This window comes from Calypte anna, chromosome 7 (assembly GCF_003957555.1).
Source record: "Calypte anna isolate BGI_N300 chromosome 7, bCalAnn1_v1.p, whole genome shotgun sequence".
In the NCBI taxonomy this organism is placed as follows: Eukaryota; Metazoa; Chordata; class Aves; order Apodiformes; family Trochilidae; genus Calypte; species Calypte anna.
The window spans coordinates 4,293,562-4,314,311 of NC_044253.1; the positions used below are offsets into that span (position 1 = coordinate 4,293,562).

A 20,750-nucleotide genomic window follows, 5' to 3' on the forward strand; every position below is an offset into this window, starting at 1 on the left:
TCATTTCTCATATCATCACAACCCATAATCTCATTAAAAAAAAAAAACCAAACAAAAACAAACAAACCCAAAATATACAAAAAAACCCAAAAAAACCCACAAGAAAACCCCAAATCAGTATTGCCCGACAGCATTATTCAGAGGACCAAAGTACATATACAACAGAAGAAACAGTGAAGGAAAATTTTTAAATATATTTTCCCAGGTGCCTTTATAAACACTGACATGAAAGAAACAGAGTAATCAAGGTAATCACTGATCTACTTCAAATAACTTTTTAACCAAATGGGTGATTTTGCAAAGGTCAATTTGAAGGATGACTCCTTCCTGTTCACAATATTCAGCTAGGAAATGAAAATATTTAAAAGCTAAGTTTGTTTTTTAAAAAATGCACCTCAAAAAAACAAATGAGTCAAATATTATTAGAAGCTTTGATGGTACATGAAAATAGAATTTTGAGTATATATTTCAATGCACATATACCACACTGTCAGCAAAACCACAACCACGCATCATGTAATGGAGAGGAAAAAGGCTTTGGCTTATCACTTCTGTGCTGAGTTTCTTCCTCATTCACTCCAATAAAGGCTTTCAAACAGCACTTGACACTGGATCTCCTTCCTTCTTCACCCCTTGACATGGGTGAGGAATCAAGATGGCACAGTTTGAAGAAATGTTTATACAAGTTTTTTTATTTAAACTGTGTTGGACTTAGCCTAGGAAATTCTGTTGTTTGATATCTCCCTGGAAAGGATGCATTTCTTATTTGAAGGCATGAAAAAATTATGACTTTACCAATTCTCTTGATAGTTTCCCACTAGTCTTTGCACAATGTACTGTAATTCTCATTATATTTTGGGGAGATTCCAACTTCCAGACGTTTCATCTTGTACTGCCTTTTTCTGCTACATTAAAGAAGCGTTTGGTGCCCAATGTTGTCCCTTAATGTAGGTAAGGATGAAATCAATTGCCTTTCAATTTCTTTCGGATAATTTAAACATGCTGAGGTCTGTAGGTCCTTCATCAGCACGACAATTTTCTTAACCTCCAATACTTCTGTGGTTTTTTTTTCCCCTCTTCTTTGCATAATCTTAATTATTTGAAGATCACTATTCTAGTTTCCTTTTCATCAGTGCCACAGAGACACATGAAGATTTGCTGTCTCTCTCCTTCATTATCACACATAAGGGGCAGCTCAAACTTTTTGACACTGAAACATCCACAGAAATCATGTTTTCCACTAATCTCACTAAATACAGTTCCTAGTTCTGGGAACAGCCTGGCTTGCCTTTCCCATATATACATCTACTTGGAGAAATTAAAACACACTTCCAGCCATTAAGCAATCCAGATCACACTCCCCAAGTGCCTTTACCCAGACCTATTTGCTAGTCCATCAATCTCTGCTTTATTTTAAAATGTCATTAGAACTGTTCTATTTACTTCCATATCATGGATAAAAAGAGTGATTAGTGTCAAGCTTAGTACTATTCCCCTGAGAACAACTCTAAAAATTCACCCAGTTGATGATGTTTCCCCAGGGACTACTTTCTGAAACGTGCAAATTAATCAGTTCCTAATCCATTTAACGTGTGCTTCACTGATACAGCACATAGCTAATATTTAATCAGAATGTCATGTACTATTAAGTCAAGTGACTTACAAACTTTCAGTATCCTTCACAAATATGGCTGCCTTTTTCAATAGGACTTGCATCCAAAAATAATGCTGTTTTCTTGGGTGTTTTTTAAATATATTTTAAATTCTGCTCTGAAATTTGACAATGATATTATTAACTTTATTATATAATAATAAGCACTACACACATTTTTTATTAGTTTACCCAATAGTCTGTTACCTTAATCTGCATGAGGCATGCTCAGAATTTTTTCCCTTTTTTATTATTGCCAGGGATTGCCCTTTTTGAACCTCTTGTAATTTCCATGACAACCCAACACGTATTTAAGATTGAAATCTAGAGGCAAAGATCATATCAGAAAGCTGCTTGAAGGTTTATCATGACATTTATCTAAATTTCACCAAATTTTGCTTATTTTTCTGAAATTAGTACCACTGGTAGGTGCCATTCAATATGGTTTTAGTCTTTAATAGCATGGGAAGTTCATCAGCCTATCCTAAGTAAATAACTCCTGATTTAACAAAAAAACCCCAAAATCCCACAAAAAGCCCTCAAATATTTATGCCTGTTCCTGTGTTTCCTGCATCACTTTGACCATGTGCCTGTAACAGAAAAGCATTAAGGTCTTCAAATTAGGGACAACACAAGATTCTTAAAATTATTTCTGTGCTCCAAGTTGAGACCTTAAAGAATGTGGAAAACTCCAGGTCAAAGTGAAAGCAAAGTTTGGTGCAGTCTTGTGCTTGCAGCAATACCAGGTGCAGGGGAGGAAGTTTCATACAGGGAAGACTTTAGTTACTTTTCACTATGTAAAGGGCCTGTCTCTCTCTAGAATGAGTGCCAGGGCACAAAAAAAAAATTGATTAGTCAATATATTTGTTACTACAGATTTATAAAATGGTGCAGTGTCTTCTAGAGTGTACAAAACTACCCCAGAATCTCCAGTTTTAAAATAATGGTGATTTTGCACTGTGTTGACCTTCATACAACCATTGTCACCAAACCAAAACATACAGGATAATTTGCCTCTTTTCTACAGGTCCACATACAATCAGAAAAGCAGAAGCAAGTTGGCATATTGTGCAACACTTAAAATATCTGCTTTCATCTTCTTGCAGGTTTAAGCATCTATGTGTGTTACAATGGGACCCAATCACAGACAAATCCCCTCAAATTATAATTCCTTCGGTAACCTAGCACATTGCCAGAGGAAATAATTTGCAAACTATGTGGTTCTAGAAGCAGCAAAATTTAAACAAAGCTCTGAACAAACATCTTAAAATGTTCTATCTAATGTCTGTATACTAAAGGCCATTCTCCTCCAAGCTCAAATATAAAAGATGTTGTAAATAAAGACCAACCTTAAAAAAAAAAAATCCCACTCCAGAGCTGAAGATCATCAGATCCATTACATAAACTCATTCAGGCACAGACACAGTGGTGGTTGTAAATATTCAGAAAAATTAGCATAAAGACACGTGTAACTCTAATAAGTGCTCAAGTATAGCCAGCAGGATGTGGAAATGTTTGTTTGTGTAGGTACTACTGTGAGAATTCATCTGCTCACCATCCAAAGGCACACGGAAGCGTGTGAAAGTGCATTTTTCCCCCCCTAAATTTTAAGCTTTTAGCAGCAGATTAAGAGGCAGTCAAACAGTACAGATGTACTTTTCCTTTCTTAAAATTGCTTGCATGTGCTCTGTGATATTTTTCTGAGCCCTCTGTTTTGTAGGTCATGGGGATATCTACAACCACGCAGATACTGAAGGCACTTGTCCTTCAGCCTTCTGCCTCCCCACATGATTGAGCATCCCTATACCTTACAACCATACACCATGTCGAGTGTTATTCTCTTACATATCACAATTTACCTCGCTTTCTCCACTCAAACATGCAACCAAGCTGAGCAACAAGCTGCTTCAGCTGCCACGTCATTTCAGTTTTTACACATCTTCCCTTTTTCTGTGTGCTCCACATCTCCGTGATGCGTCAGCTCCCCCTTCCACTGCCATAGGCTACAAGTCAGGAACAAAGCTCAGGCTCAATGTCAAGCAGAATGAAAATGGGAAAATATCATAGAAGAGAAAAATTAACGGGCACGAATACAGCTCTAAAACTTCCCTCCTTGTGGGCTTCACAACTTTCCCCTCATTCCTTGGCAAAATCTGAAGTAGAAGAGAGTAATAGATGTGTAGAAAATGCCTTATAAAGATAATTAGCTAAGGAGCATATTAGTTAAAAAAAAATTCAAAGTGGAAGAATTATGCTTACATATTCAGGAAAAACTAATCATATGAATTGTGCAAACAGCCTTCTTGTACCCTAAGCACTCACCTTTTCCCACTCACCACCATTCCCCTCCCTTCCCTTATTCCTTTCATATTTCCCAAAACATCCCACATTTCCAAAAATACCTCTGCAATTCATAGTCCGAAGTTAATACACAAAAAGGGAATCTGAGGCTGAAATCACAACTTCTCTGCCTGAACTGAGGCCTTCCTCTCATTTCCCAGAGGGAAATTTGAAGGGGAAACACACATGAAAACTGTATCTTATCAACAGGCTTGCTATCTATGTCTTTAGAACAGAAATGTTACCTTTCATCTTTTCTTAATGACTTTTTTTCTCTTATGAACAGCTTTGTTTTCCTAAGAATGATGTTTGCAAGCTGCATTTGGAGTATAAAAACAAAAAAGAAAACAACCCAAAACCTAGAAAAGCAACAAAACCAACCCAATACCCAGTGCTTAAAAAAATTGTTCATTTTACCCACACTGACATGGCTGGCAAATATACAGACTTCTATCATATGGAATCATGACTTTACACATCATTAGTCGTTCAGTTACTATGAAAGCTAAATCATGGCCCAAGACTTCTCCAAATGCAAGAACTGCATATTTCTGTAAAAGGGTAGAGGTCCCAAAGCACAGTAAGGAAAAGAGAATAATGTGGTTTTATTCTCATACTACCAATTATCTCATTCTAGCAAATACAAACTTGTTCAGGATTCTGTCTCTCTTATCACAAAATGAGTTTATTTTTCAAAAGATAGCACTCCCCCTCTTTCTGCAGATCCCCAAAACAGAAACCAAAAAACCCAGTAAATACTAATATGACAAATATTAACACTCATACTTTATTTGGATCCAGATACTCACCAGCTAAGCTATTTATTCAGGAGGTAATATCATAATTTTTCAATTTCTCATTGTGAGTAAACCTAAGCTGGCTGAATCATATGCAAGCTCAATAAATGCTTTCACTTCTGTATTTCAGTACTTCATCTTTTCACAAGTTTAAACATATTATTTATGTTTTCGAACTAACTTATTAAAACTGAGTTTGGATATATGTGTATATATATATTAAACATTTTTCTTATGAGCAAACCAGAGCTGAAAAGTAAAAAGGCTGCTTTTTGGGAGGTGTGTGCATTCAGGAGGCATCACCACTCTGTTTATTAAGTAATCATATCTGGGTACAAGTGTCAACACAATTTACATTTTGAATAATGTGAAGCAGATAACCTCAATTAACAAGTAATTAGAGTCATTTTCCTATTAAGCAGTTTCCCTAATTGTTTTTGAAACCTGGAACTAAAATTGTAATAAATAATAAGTGGCCAAAACATGTCCCTGCAATAGCTTAATTCAGGCTCTTTTACTGGAAAAAGCCTGGGAAAAATGCTGCAGAAATAAAGGCTGAATATTTACTTGATACCAAGATATCAGGGAGATGTTTTGTAGCTGTGAACCTCTTCACAGTCCAATCATTTCTGTGGTTGTTTTGTGGGGGTTTTTTTCCTCAACACTATTCTCTTTCCCTTCCCTCTCTCTTTCAGTCCATGATTTTTTCATATAAACATTTAACCTGTGAAGTATCTGACTTCACCATTACCTTGGATTGCTTGGAACTTGCCAGGGAACACCCCCTGAGTCAACAGCCAGATTATCATCTCTGCTGAACTACAGTCTGTAGTAGCAGAAATTCATTTGATACCTCCTATTCTACCTTGCCAGCACGCTATACAACTTTTAGCAAAAATAATACATATGACCTGGTTTTCCCTCCAAAAAATTTGTATAGAGAAATTTGTAGGTTTGTTGCCAGTCATAAAAAAAGTCCTTCCCTTTGATACCAGTCTTTAAATAGATACACAGCACATGTCAAGTACCATAAAAGAGCTCAGAGATTATAAAGTTCTGTAGGTTTTTGTGCTTGCAGTACATGACCTGATGGCAAATACCTATGTTACATTCTATCTACCACAGACAGCAATGGAAGGGAAAAATTAAGCTAGTTAAATACAACAAGAAATTCAGCAGCTGCTCCTCACCCTAAGACAAAACAAACAAACTAAAAACTAACAGAAAACCTACACAAGAGTCCCAGAAAAAAAAAAAAAAAAAAAAAGAAACCAACAAAAAAAACAAGTGCAATGATACTCTCTCTCTTCACCCCCAAACTCCAGCCATCACCAGAGCCTCAGGTCTTACAGATACTTTTATCACAAATGCAGCTGGAGAGCTGTACTGATAAGATTTACCATTTTTCCCCTGAAGGTAAAGAAAGAGAGATATCTTGTAGTCCATGAAGGAACCTAAGGACCTATGACTGCTCAAAAAGGCTCTTAGTACATATCTAACTAGGCTGCCCTCCCTGCCCCACAGACGCTTTGCTCTTATCTCTATATCTACAGGAAGTTTTGCCAGCCTTGGAAGAGAACAGTACTTCTATTTCCTTAGTTTAAAACAAACAAACAAACAAAACCCCAAAAGTTCATGAATGTAATAAATAAAGAACAGATTCCTGGAAAAAAAAAACCAAAAACCTAGGAAGGTACCCTGAGAAATTCCAGGAAATACTCTGGCAGCTCCAGGAGAACATGAGCTGTTCGAAAGGAATACAAACATTTAAATAATCTATCTTGCTGGAAATAAGGCTTTGTGAGAAATCCCATTGATTTCTTTTAAGTCATTTTATTAAAAGGTCTATTAATGCTTGGCTTGCACTTTGTGGCTATGAGAGATGTTGGAATGAAGAGCTATCAAAGGTGGCTATCAAAGTTTTTTCCTTTTTTCCATTTAACTTTTTCTAACTATTAAGCTCCTCATTTTGTGGAGACAATCATTAGTGTCTTTAATGTGAAACAAAGCTTCTGGATAAGGGCTGCTAGCTGAAGATCAATATGAAAGATATCATTTCAGTTACAGCTTTAATAACTGTAACAATAGGGAGCCTGGCACCACTGGCTTTATGCATTAATGTAATTTAGAATCTACCAGGTACAAATCTTATCAAGCATTAGCAGTGGCTGCATTGGGATTTTCTAGGTAAGGAAACTGTGTGATAAATGGAAAGCATTTCAAAGGTAAACTTTCATGTAATCAGGCTCATCTGCCATAAAACCACAAACGAAGTGACAAGAAGGGAAAAAATGGAAAAATTAAAACCAGTGGAGATGTTTGGAAAACGACGACGGTTTTTAAGGAACTGGTGGTGTATGGGAATGTACAGCACACATAGACACAAGGATGGCTCTTTTGTTGAGATCAGCATAAAAATCATACTGCCCACAAGACTGGAAGATCAAGAATTTCAGCCAAATTCACTGCAATACTCCATAAATAGAATTCCACACCTACCTGGGCATGAGTTGCATGGCTTTCAGCCTCAGATTAGGAGGCTTTTCCCAGGCTACCAGCAAAGATCAGCAGGAGAATTATCTCTGCCTTCCTGCAAGGATTGACAACTCCACCCAATTGCAGTAAAAATACCTTTCCCACCCCATTTCCTCTATCCCACCTGCCTCTAAATCCCTCAAGTCCCTTCTTGCTCTGTATTTCTCACAATCACCAGGTGATTGCCCCACCCTTTCAATATATTCATGGTGGTATCATCCTTATTCTTCTGCAAGAGTTCTATTTCTTCCATGTTATTTCTTTTTCCAGCTTTTCAATCAATTGGTTAAAAATAAACAATTAAATAATAAATAAATTGAAATTTAAAATTCATCCCACAGAGAAGAAAATCAGGCCTGAAAATATTAAAACCTAAACTTTGGATCTCCCCTGAAAAGTTATTTGTAAAATCTGATGCAACCAATTGGCAGTTTGTTAAGCAATTTGTTTAATTCCTTTCCAAATGTCTTCAGGTTTTAGTGCTTACAGGTGGCCACTTTAGATTTATACTTTAATTTTGAGCAAGTTCTAAACTGGGAACACTGAATTTTCAGTTTATCATTTGCTGATAAAAAATGGAAAGCTCAAAGCTGAAGTAGCCAACTGGAAAGAGTTGGCACCTGGCACTTTAATTTTAAATATTAGGTTTGTTGGGGTTTGCTTGGGTTTTTTTTTTTGTGTAATGAGGTTATAAACTAAGAGTCTGATTTCAGGACCACAATCAAGGGGAGTGATCTCTTCAGGATGATGAAGCTGTTGATGTGAAGCTCAGTTGGCCCAAAACTCGGGTCCAAATAACCACACAAAAGTTTGGAATCTTGTCTGGGTTTTCTACCTGCCTTGGGGCTAGAGATGTCATGAGAACAGATTCGTTCATCACAGCTGCAGCGCTTCCAGTTCTGGCCAGGGATGAAATATCCAGGAAAGCAATCTTTCTTGTAGAGCTCTGGGGGGTTGAGGAAAGTAAGAGAAAATGGGATAGAGTATTTCACCATCTTTCAAATCTTATTCCAAAACTGAGGAAAGATTCAGAGATTCAGATAGGATTAGCACAGTTTTGCTTTATTTGGGGTTTTTGGCTGTTCTCTTAAACACAACTTTTTGCTGGATCTATTAGAATATTTGACAGCTCAGACAGTCAATAGACATGAAAAGAAAGGCATGAATTTTTAAAGTATTTAGGTGTACTCAGTAATGTCCCAAAGGAACATTGTAGTGTTGGTGTCTGAAATACAAAAGGAAAAAAAATTATTTTTTTTATCCCCAAGGCTATATACTGAAAAACCAAGTTCCTTCTTGTTCTCAAGATAGAAGATCATGAGCCTTTGGAAGGGCAAGGTTTTCATTCCAGTCTGGCCATGGAAATGTGTGTATGCATGCACATCCATAAACACAAAATCACAGATGATCAAGTCCTTAATTAAGACTACGAACCTCCCCCTGAAAAAAAAGCAATCAAACAGAAAAGAAAACATTGCCACGTAACAGTGACCAGGTTGGATTATTTAAAAATAATTTTTTTTTTTTTTTAAAGTCTGACTTCAAGGGGAATTTGATCTGATTTAGGGCAGGAGAATGCTGATTTCAACTATGTAAGAATAGGCAGATTGCTTAACAAGGACTCTCTACTGTCTGTGTTAAAACTTCTTCTCAGAGCATTAAATAACATGTAGTAAGCATGTCCATACATTGTGCAACAACTCATGTAGTTAGGGCATGCAAAATAAGAATTCAATCCCCGTTTTGTTGTATCAGTAGTGTAAATATTTCACTGCAGTAATAGAGCAAACAACAGAAAAAAAGAAACCCTGGTTCTTTACCTCTCCTGTCAGGCTGCATTGGGTCACTTTGTGTCACATGATGTGATGTAATGTAACTCAATGCAAGGAGACACATGTCCCTTCTCATTGGAAATGTAAAGAAATGGAGCTTACTTTTTGCCTGTGGGAAGCTCTGCAGGTCAGGTGCCCAAGACGAGATATGGGAAGCTTGATATCATCTCAGTTTCAGTACCTACATATTTCAAATCTTATGTCATTTTGAAAGGAAATGTGTTAGGTGGCACAATTTAGCCATAAAGCAGTAGTTAATAAAGAAAGCATTAGAAGAACATAATTCCACTGCTTCTGTTCCTTGTCACAGAATGCCCTACCACGGATTGCCAAGGAGATTCTTTTATACAATACTTTCAAGCATACTTTTTGAAATCTACACTGTAAAACATGAAAGCCTTCAGAGAAACCTTGTCCTGCTAAAAAGCAGATGAGTACAGAATCAAGGGAACAAAACTGATTCATGATTAAGCCAGAACAAGACCTTGTTGTTGTTGTTGTTGTTGTTGAAAAACAGTGAGACAGTTAAACACGGAGAATACAGACAAGGGAAATGCACAGGACCTGGGGCCAAGTTCCCCTCTCAGTTTCACAAGCTTAATTGAGGAATAATTCCATTTCAATTAATAGAGTTAATATGATGGGAACAGAATTATCTACATAATGAGGATGATTGAAACATCACACTTGACCAGGCTCTGAAGCAGACTATATAGCATGCAAAGGAGATATACATCATCCTCAGGCCTCTTTTGCAGGTTGAGAAGCAGAAGAATGTAATCAAAATCTCTTGGCAGGACAATCTTTAAGCTGGGACTGAGAGAAACATGGCAAGTTCCAGTCCAACTCCTTCTCTACTTGGTTGCAATAAATACAGCAGGAGGTTATCAGGAAAGCCAAGGGAAATGGTGCATATACAAAATATAATCTCTCTGACATCTGAGATGTTGCTATCTCACTCCTGGAGCAAAGAGGTGTAGCTTCATAGTGTGTTGGGACATTTAGCATCAGGATAGTGACTTCAGTACTATTTATGTGTCTCTATATTTGAATGCCACTGTTTACAGGATAAAATAGCAGAAAGATCAGGAGCCTGGGATGCACGCTCAGAGCAGATGCAGGAAATCAGATGTTCTTTCTAGCAAAATAACACAAGAATGTGTGGAATGGACTATGATAAGATGAAGTGGATACCAAAGTGCTGGGATCAGTTCAATTGGAATTAGATGTTGAATTACAGAACATAATGGTGTTCATGGGGTTCTGTCTAGTTAAAATCTCATGTCTAGGTTTTCCTAGTCAGCTCAGTTTCCTTACCAGGAGAGCTCAAAGGCTTCGTCTTGCAGAGTTTGGGAACAAGAAAGTTTTGAGCTACAAGAACTTGGTCCAACCCTATTTTTGTCCTTTGGCTTTGAACAAGCTAAAGCAAAGGAGGGAGCATTTGCAGTTGTTTCACTTTTTTTACACCAAGTTCATAGTTTTTGGCATACTTGTGATAGAATGAAGGGAGGTGGTGTCTTTTTTCCCTTTTTTACTTCTAAACTCTTGTTGGTCAGGAAACAAAAACCTCAGTTGTCCCTGCTCTTGAACAAAATCTCACACCCTAGGTAATGAGTAAAAAAAATCATACTATCAAAAGTTTCCACTAGTATTCTATAGACTATGATGAAACCCATAGTTTCAAGTGAAAAAATACATATTTACCCCTCCTACTACTCTGTGTTTTCTGAAGAACTACTAACACTACCCTAAGAAGATATTGTCTGAACATTTCTTTATTAGTTAGAAAAAGCATACTCTACTTTCCTGAATGTTTTGAAGAATAAAAGGGATTTGTTGGTGGAAAAAAAATGCAATATTTCTCTTTTCCAATGATACTTAACAGAGTGAATGAACAGTAGGAAGCATTAGACTGAAAGGAAGAATGTTCAAACCATCCTGCATCACAGCATCTGATATTCCCTTAAGGAAAAGGTTCATGATTTAAGGAAACCACCAACTGGTTGGGAAGAAGAGAAAGGTGTAGGCTGGATTGCCCATCTTTCCAGCAGATAGACATTAATTAAGGTGGGAACTCTGGACAGACATCTTTCAGGATGAAGACAGGGTTCCTGGTCCTGCCCCATACTCTTACACCTTTGGTGACACCTCAAAACACCAGATTGCTGAGAAGAACCTCGTGTCTCCAAATCTACTGCCAGCATCAGAGACAAAAGGGGCTCTTGAGGGGCAAAAACAGATGAAAAGAAATTTGAAACAAAAGTAGTGGAGGGCTTTGGATAACAAATTAAATTATATTTTCACAACCGAGCTTTCTTTTTTGCCTCTCAACATACAAAGTACAACAGGGAAAAAGGCCATATCTGAAGAGGAGAAAATAAAACAAAGCCAAAACCACTTTAGTTTTCTTACCTTTTTTAAAATTAGTCCTACTGGCTTAAAAATGGGATGGTTTTATTATTTGTTTGGGGTTTTTTTTTAATGTTTACATCATGGTTTCTATGAAACTCAAAGGGATTTGCAGGCTTTAAGCAAAGCACTGATCTTGTCAAACATGTCCCAATTTGTAGGCAACTCTTGATGATAATACAAATGTTTCATTCTTTCACTTAATGCTTGGAAAACAGTGGTGAGTTCTTCAAAATGAGGAGGCAAAACTTCAGTTGGGAAGGTCTTTCAGTATCAAGCTTCACTTCAAAGAACTGTATTTTCAGGCAACTTTCAGTGTGGGAAAGCCAACATTTTGGAGTCAACATCTCTTCTGGCTTCCCCGATTTTTAAAAGAAAATAATAAAAAAATTAAAAAATTGAAAAAGAGAGAAAGAGAGAAAGAAAGAGAGAAAGAAAGAGAGAAAGAGAGAAAGAAAGAGAGAAAGAAAGAGAGAAAGAAAGAGAGAAAGAAAGAGAGAAAGAAAGAAAGAAAGAGAGAAAGAGAGAAAGAGAGAAAGAGAGAAAGAGAGAAAGAGAGAGAGAAAGAGAGAAAGAGAGAAAGAGAGAAAGAGAGAAAGAGAAGAGAGAGAGAGAAAGAGAGAAGAGAGAAAGAGAGAAAGAGAGAAAGAGAGAAAGAGAGAAAGAGAAGAGAGAAAGAGAGAAGAGAGAAAGAGAGAAAGAGAGAAAGAGAGAAAAGAGAGAAAGAGAGAGAGAGAGAGAGAAGAGAGAAGAGAGAAAGAGAAAGAGAGAAAGAGAGAAGAGAGAAAGAGAGAAAGAGAGAAGAGAGAAAGAGAAGAAAGAAAGAAGAAAGAAAGAAGAAAGAAAGAAAGAAAGAAAGAAAGAAAGAAAGAAGAAAGAAAGAAAGAAAGAAAGAAAGAAAGAAAAGAAAGAAAGAAAGAAAGAAAGAAAGAAGAAAGAAAGAAAGAAAGAAAGAAAGAAGAAAGAAAGAAAGAAAGAAAGAAAGAGAAAGAAAAGAAAGAAAGAAAGAAAGAAAGAAAGAAAGAAAGAAAGAAAGAAAGAAAGAAAGAAAGAAAGAAGAAGAAAGAAAGAAAGAAAGAAAGAAAGAAAGAAAGAAAGAAAAGAAAGCCCAGCCAAGCCATTTGGCAGTGAGTTGTGTCTCTGTAGCATCAGCTGCTTCACCTGTAATCTCTAGTGCTGCTCTGCCCTCTTGTGCTGCTGCAACCACAGAGCAGCCGCCCGCGCCTTTGTGCGGCAACCGTGCGCTGAAAATCCCCCCCTGTCACTTCTCACTTTTTCTGGCAAGTTCAAGGTCAGTGCCGAGCTATTTTCAGCTCATCTCTTCTTGATCCATGCAGAGAAATGACAAGGTAACGTGATTTGGGGTCAGCTGTATTACAGGAACCGTTACATAAACGGAGAAAGTGGAAATCAATCCTAGCTGACAGTGTCTTCAGGATAATCAGCGCTCACTCCATGCCGCTGTCAGCTCTCCTGCATCAAACACCATGTTACTTCTGTCAGATCTCTTTAACAAAACCCTATTCTCACTTTTGGCAAAGTAAATAAATATTTCGCCCGGGCTCGCGTTTTAATTCATTGTTTAGAGAACTTTAGCACTTTGGACTTGCAAAGAGTCCTCGTTTCTATGGGAAAAGACATCACAGCCTCTCGTGTCCATTTCTGCCTGCAAAAGGGTGTTGGCAAAGATACAGTTTGCTAGTCTGATGAAATTACCCCATTCTTCCCATTTTGTGCTTGAGTTCTTCACACAGAGCACCGTCCTCCAATTCTCCGTCACCGAGCAGCCCCCAAGTGCTTACCTAACCCACCCTCATCCTCACCCCGACCCAATCAGGGCTTCTTCCCTAACATTTTAGGACACCTTCCCTCAATTTGTCTGATTATTATTACTTCATCTGAACCATTTCCTCCCTTAACTAGACATCTTCCCTAACATGGAATTATGAACATATCAGTTCACAAGATGCGCCGCGTTAGCCGCGTCTCGATGGCAGCACATGGCGTGTCACTTTAGGGAAAGAGCACTGATTCCATCCCACCCACCTTGTCCTCCCCTGAAACTGCCAAGCCCGCAGTTCCCCACCAAAGAACAATTTGCCATAATATTAGCTGTCAGTAAATTCAAAGACGGGACTCCTAAAGCTATAAAATGGATTAGAAGCAATTTAAAAAAGAATTAACAAACTAGAGTAAGAGTATACTGTCAACAAACAAATGCTTCATCATAGCACTGTAATTTGGAATTTTAATTACCCCTCTGCTTCTGTAACAAAACAATGTCTGAACTGGCAGCCATTTGAATCTCTCACAGGTCATTGAGCATTCTAGTTAATTACTCTATGAATAGCCTGTTTTTCTCCCCTCTGGAAACACGTTTCTAATGGCAGTCAAGGTCTGACAAATGTGTCATCTACATAATTAGCTAGGAAGCAACACAAAACATTAAACATGCTTTGTGCCGACAACTATCAAAACATTTCATTTGTTGTCAATTATTCATTACTTTGTAGGTTCTGAAGGGGTTGTTATTATGGAAATAAGTCCAGATGCTAACAAGGTTAGAGTTTTTTATTCAAATTAGTAATCAGAGGACTAACTTTAAAAAATGTATCCCATATACGTTTATGGCAGTGTTCAATCAGTACTAAATTATAAATGAATTTAGTTAAGTTCAAGTTAAAATAGCCATGGCAGAGCACATACACTAATTTGTAGAGTTGCATCTCTCTTTGAAGTTTTAGGATCTAAGCTGAAGTAGCAAACTTTCAGAACCTTTGGCAAGACTAATTTGTGCTTGGTAAATAGAGTAAAGATTTTCACAGCATGAGATAATGTAAGATTGCAAAAGAAAAAAAGAAAAGAAAAAAAAAAAGGAAAAAAAAACCTGGAGGTTTTTTGAACCTTTTTTCTACCCTTCTGTCACACTGAGTAAAAGTCAAAATCAGCAATTCCGACTCATATAATATCTTGTCTGAACTTCAGTTTGGTTTAACAAGAAGCCAAACCAGTTACATTCACCACTCCCTTAATAGAGCTGAAATGAATTTAGCCTTGCTTTTAAGAAGAAATAGGTGCTGGTTATTTCTTTTTTCTATGATCTCATTATGATGCTCCCTGTCAAGCTATGCTGCTAAAACGGTACAGTGAAAATATTTGGAGGAGAAATAAATGGGGAGTTTAACAATAAAATTAACCTCCTTTTTAGCCAAAATTATTTCAGTTGAAGTGCTGTAATATAAATATACGAGAATACGAGAAAGAATGCCTTCTCATAGTGCTTAGATATGAAAAAAAAAAAAAAAAAAAAGAAAGAAAGAAAGGGGGGAGCAGAATGGTGAGGAAATATTCAGAAAAACAAAAGGCTCATTTTGTCCTGGAAAAAACACCTGGACACTAAATGCTGATCCTGAAAAAGGGATGGGAGGCAGCTTGCATGGGTCCAGTGAGAAAAATTGCTTCTTGAAGGTAAATTGAACCCTAAAATATTCTAATACATTAACATTTTCCCTTCAGCCTTTAAGTTATAGGACCTCATGGTGTATAGGACATACGTGATCATGCAGAGGCTCCTCTGGGGAGCAGCTCCTCAGGTTAGAGGAAGGGACACGGTTATGAAATGGATTAAAAACTGTAGACAAGGGCTGAACAAGTCAGTCTGCAAATTACCACACACATCAGAGAGCTGATCAAGGTTTTGAAAGCACAAAAGAGGTTTGAATCCAGCAAGGGGACATATGACACACTTCATTTCTCGTTTTCCTACAGTAGAAAGAAGAAGGACTAATGTTGCTCAACAGATTTCTTCTTTTCTGGACAGTATTCAAGTGCAAGAAGTGGAACTGGACTGTGTTTATGGACTCAGTGCTTTCATACCTACCCTGAAATACTGGGGGCTAGCAAGGTGTAAGCTTCTTTTTTAATGAAAGTCACCACACTTGTCATAGGAAGCTCATATATTTTCCTACATCTGTCCCAATGCTGCTGCATGATCTGTGTAACACCTTGAAAGGAACACAGTGAGTTTCTTACAGTGATCAAAGCAGATGAATCCATAATGGATTAGTGCATGACAGTAAAATTTGTAGAGAATTAAGCCTGGGAAGTCACAATTAAAACACAATACAGAGAATATTTTTCCCCTTCCACCTCAAATGTATGAGATGAGGTTTTCTGCTTTGCAGAATATTTTGTCAAGATCTGGTTTTTTCCTCCAGGAAAAGAAGTAAACTAAGAAAAATTAAAGAATCCTCAAAAACTTTCCCTAAATAAACTCTACTGTAAAAGAAGCTCTGATCATCTCTCAGAGATTGAAATAATCCATTTTCAGCTAAAACTACCCACAGCAATGAAACTGAAAATACTCTAAAAGAGGGCTGGAGTCTGTCTTGTAATTAACATTAAACAGATAACATATTTATGAGGAAGTCAAAATATTTTGGAAGCCGATAATCCTGTAAGCCTTAACAGGGTATAAAAACAACAAATAAATGCAAAGTGTTACTGTTACACATGCCTGCCTGATCAATGGTTTTCACATATTGATCTATAAATGGAGTTGACAGTCTGTGTTGGCTGCACATTTTCCAAGCAGCTCTATTTTTGTACAAAACCAATACGGGCAATTACCTTTGTTTGAGATGCCAAGTCTTATCAATTCAATGTGATTTAGTGTCATTTTAATTAAATATCAGGATCTACTTCAGGACAATCTATACAAACAAAGCCTCAAACTTGACTATAAGCTTCATTTGAAGTAAACACGCACAAGCCCTGCAATTGCAAAATATGGCTCAAAAACTCCACTAAACAGAAGGCTTATATTTTTAGCAATTTTATTTCTGTCTTTTTGGCTAGCCATAACTTTGGCAAGTGTTGTATAATCACAGGAGTAAGAAACAAAAGAAGATTGCTTCCCCTTTCCCTGATAATGTATTAGAGAGATAAATAAACCTACCAGTTTGTTTAATCTAATCAGGAAAAGCTCTAATACATTAACATTTTGGAATGTCTAAAGAGGTTCTAATTCTTAATATAGATGCCAATAAAAAAAGACATTTCATTGTTTGAAGTTGTTCTGAATGAAGCAAAATGCACTTCCCTGGGGTTTAGCAGATGAAAATAGCAAATATTCATTTACGTTGCTAGTTCAGACACCAACATTAAGCACAGAAAGAGCCCTTGCTCTGTGTCCAGCTTCCTGATTTGTGTTCTTTAAACTCTGCATTAATATCAATTTCAACCTTTGCACAGAGCTCAAGCATTTCCATCGTAAATAAATGACAAAAATCCCCAAGAATCTACATTTAGCTTCTGCATCAGTCAGCTTATGCCTTCCACATTTGCATCTTTACTACTATAAAATGCACAAGTGCATATGGCCCTACTGATGTATGATGCATATCCTTCTTTGTCACACTACAGCAAATAATCTGTCCACCTCCAAAAGTATAGCCCCAGGTGTACTTAAAAGCATCAGAGCAAATGCTTGAGAAGACAACAAATTCCTTAGAGAAAATTATCTATTTGCTTCTCCATAAATCACCAACCTTCCTTCTAGTTTTGTACTTGGGTTTTTTGCCCTTTCTTGTCCAGAGTTAGGGTCAATTTTTTTCCAAAACATGTTTAGAGAAATGTGTTTCTATTGATTGTTCAAAATGTGCCAAATGGTGATTGCCTGAATCCATTGAAGTCAGTAGGTTTTGCATAGGTTGGGTAAAAAAGAGTTGACCCATTTGTTAATAGGACACAGCATATAGGGGATGAAGGAGTAATAAAATGGAGCCCACTTATGCAGCTATTTGTAGAAAAATCTCTTCAATGACAGGACAAAAATATTCAGTCAATATTCAATTCAAACAGAAAATAAGCACAATCAGAGGACATATTATAGATTACAAGGAAACAAGGAAACAAGGAACAAGGAAAATTTCCATATAGAAACATCAGGATAAATCCATTTTGTTCTCTATCACAAAATAATTGGCTTTGCTTAACATACTGGGAATATGGATATTTTAGCAGGGTTTCATGTGCCTTTAAATGCAAAAGTGAAGACTGTGAATATAAGTGCACTGGAAAAGAGATCCACACATTTTAAAACAAAATTTCTAAGTGGCTATATATACATGTATACATGTATATAGTTGGACTCTGCTTTTTCAGACCACTTGGGACAGGCAGAGCTTACTCTCCCCCATCACTTTTCCCTGAATCCTTCTCAACTCCCATGCAGAGATTGAGCTATGGCAGCAGGCAACTGATAGAGGCAATTGATATTTCACTTCTCTTTCAACTTGAATTTCACACCCTTTAAAGCATGCATTTGGAAACGTTTGGATCCTTAGGAATTCTGCTTGGAGTTTGGGCGTTAGCAAACAACTTTAAGAGGCTTAGTTAAGTAAACACGCCAAAAGACTTTCAGCCTGTCAATATCTAGTCAGAAAATTCTGCATGGCAAAAAGAGATGAAAAGAAATGAAATAGAAAGGAAATTAGTAGCATGGCAAGCTTTCAATCTATTATGTCGGAGCCAAGTTTGCTTGGTGAAATGACATATACTCAGGAAAATTCTGCTTTTATGTAATTAGCTACTAAACAAATGTAACACAAAGCAACTTCTCAGCTCCCAGCCAGTGCACAGATATTGTACCTGCTATGGTTAGTGGGATGCAGCAGTGAATATTTATGCCTAATTTAACTTTTTAGGGCCCTTGCACTGGAACAGTCCAGCATACTATCCCCAAAACTAAAGTTATGTAACAAGGTAATATCAACAATGAGAAACTGCATGATAAAATCCTGCCCAAAAGTGAAAAATGCTAATTTTGTCTCATTTAGCAGCTGGATACAGAAATGCTCATTAGTTTTAAGAGGGTTAATCCTTTTAACTTTTGCATATTGATATGCCAATTATGCCTAATTGTACAAGAGGCATCAGTCAAGGTAATAGTGCATAAACACATGAAAGTTATTAAGTACATCCCAACATGTAATAAAGTAGGTGTTAATTGGTAGCTGAGTTCTGCAGGCTATTGAGGTGGATAATTCATTGAGAGATGGATCACTTGTAATTTCTCTACATAATTCCTTTTGCAGTCTCATGCTGTGATGTTTTCATGCTTGTCAAAAACAACTGCAGCCTAGTGCCTTTTGTTAAACACAGCCAATAAAATATGTTAGGCATCATTAAATATACTTAACTTTTAAACTTTTTCAAAGGTACAGTTCTTCCTGGTAATACATTATAGTATTCCCAGTAAATTACTATAAGCATTGTTGCAGGTTTGCAATGGAGGAACGTTGCACATCAGATAAAAAGGAAGAAACGTACAGTGCATCTGTGGCAAACAATATAATCTAAATAAAAGGTAAATTAGTATCTTATCAGCTGCTGAGAACTAAACAGCTCTTTCTTTCCAGAAATAGAAGGTGAAGTGATTTAAGCTATACCAGAGAAATCACTGATTAAAATAACTTATGTCTAAAGAAGCCTGGATTTTGAGTTTGAACTTTGAGTGAAAAGGGGAAAAAATACAGCTGCTATTGTAAGCTTCCCCCTACAACAATAACTTTGTCAGAAAGCTGAATATTTCATAGAAATCTATTGCATCAACAGAACTAAAAATTAATGGCTGGCATGGTTGTGAGAAGTGACCTGGGACTCTGTCCCTAGCTGACACAGTTTTCCCCTTCATTTGCATTCTGTGAGAACAAAATCGATCTGGAGTCCAAAAAGTGGCTACCATTGCATAAATAATTTTGTAACATCATATGGCCTCAGCTGCAAGTTGCCACCATTATGGAAGAAAATTAACCAGGGGAGACTCATACCAATCAGTTTGTTTAGTAGCTCAGAAGGAGTACAGGGGCAGGGACACAACTGGCAATAGAGTTCATCACTAACTATTTAATTTAAAAAAAATAATGGTAATGGATAAAAAAATTACTCAACTCTTTCAACTCTGTCAACTATTAAAATAATAATTTCAGTGTTTGGGTTTTTTATAATTCTTACAGCAGTAGTGGTTTTTGTTTTGGACAAGGTTGTCCTTTATTTACAGAGTTGTTATGTTCATTTCTTTACTTTTTTCTGTTTTTAAAGTCAGTTCTTGACATATATCTGATCCTGTAAGTACTATTCTCCGCAGCAGCCATACTTAAGTACTGTAACACTTGAGAGCTGAAATACTGAGGAAATGAGTAGGTCACAGCCACCAAAGCCAAACTCTCTTTCATTGAAGACAAATTGTTGTTCCAATGCCTACCCATGCTCCTAAAAATGTATAAGTGCCATAAAGCCCTTCTTGCAAGGACTGATCACAAAAAGAATGTCTTTAACACACTTAAGAGAATTCTGTAGGTTTTAAAAAAATTGCAAGACTCAGAAAATAGCAGAAGCATTTTACTTACAGGCTCAGTGACTTTCATGTTCTCAGACAGAATCATAGATTTGCTTTGGCTCAGTCTATCATGGTGACTGTTGGCATTTTTGATCCTCATTTGAACAGCCCCTGCACTGTGGTGGGCAGGATTAGGCTTTGCAGAGGCTGTGTCAGAAGCTGTAGACCTCTCCATGGTTACTGGGTTGACCTGAAGGACATAAAAAGGGAACATTAATCTAGAGACCCTTCATAGAAAATCTACCACTGCCAGTTATTCTTCATTGTAGTCAAAAGAAGAAGCTGAGGTATCTTGCTGGCAAGATCTCGATCATCTTTGAACACCAGGATAACTATCAGCTGTGTCAGCCACTAGTTTTATTATTGTCCTTATCACTCATCCAAACTGCCTTGGAAGAGTTAGTTTATGTAAAAGATTATCCTTATCTCAAAAGCCATTCTCCTCTATGGTGTAATCTCCCTGCAAGCCTCTGCCACGTCCAGCTGGCAGCCACTCTGCTTTGTCTTTGGCCCTGCTCACTCTACACATTTTAAATCTTGCAAAGGAAAGTGACATGCTGGGAAGCCAATTTCCATATCTTACCTCCACACTTCAATACATGCATGTTACAAGTGCAGCACAGACATCACAACCTTGCTGGTGTCCCAGGTTCAAACCCAGATCTAATAAAAATTCCTGTAATTTTTTTTTTTCCAATTCTGCTGGCAGCACGGATGGGATTTTTTTGTTTGTTTGTTTCTCTCCATTTTTGAAACTTTGAAATGAGGAAATAGCTGTGAGTACA

The 20,750-nt window shown here is 37.1% G+C and overlaps 1 protein-coding gene across 1 annotated transcript in view; it reads right to left on the minus strand.

Moving 5' to 3' along the window:
* Positions 1-20,155, minus strand: part of ARHGAP15 (Rho GTPase activating protein 15) — a 310,817-nt gene extending 290,662 nt beyond the window's left edge. Inside the window, exon 1 of the mRNA XM_008494359.2 lies at positions 19,976-20,155. Coding sequence (XP_008492581.1) covers positions 19,976-20,140 — 165 coding nt within the window. The 5' untranslated portion in view covers positions 20,141-20,155. The remainder of the gene's footprint in view (positions 1-19,975) is intronic.
* Between the last annotated feature and the right edge of the window lie 595 nt (positions 20,156-20,750).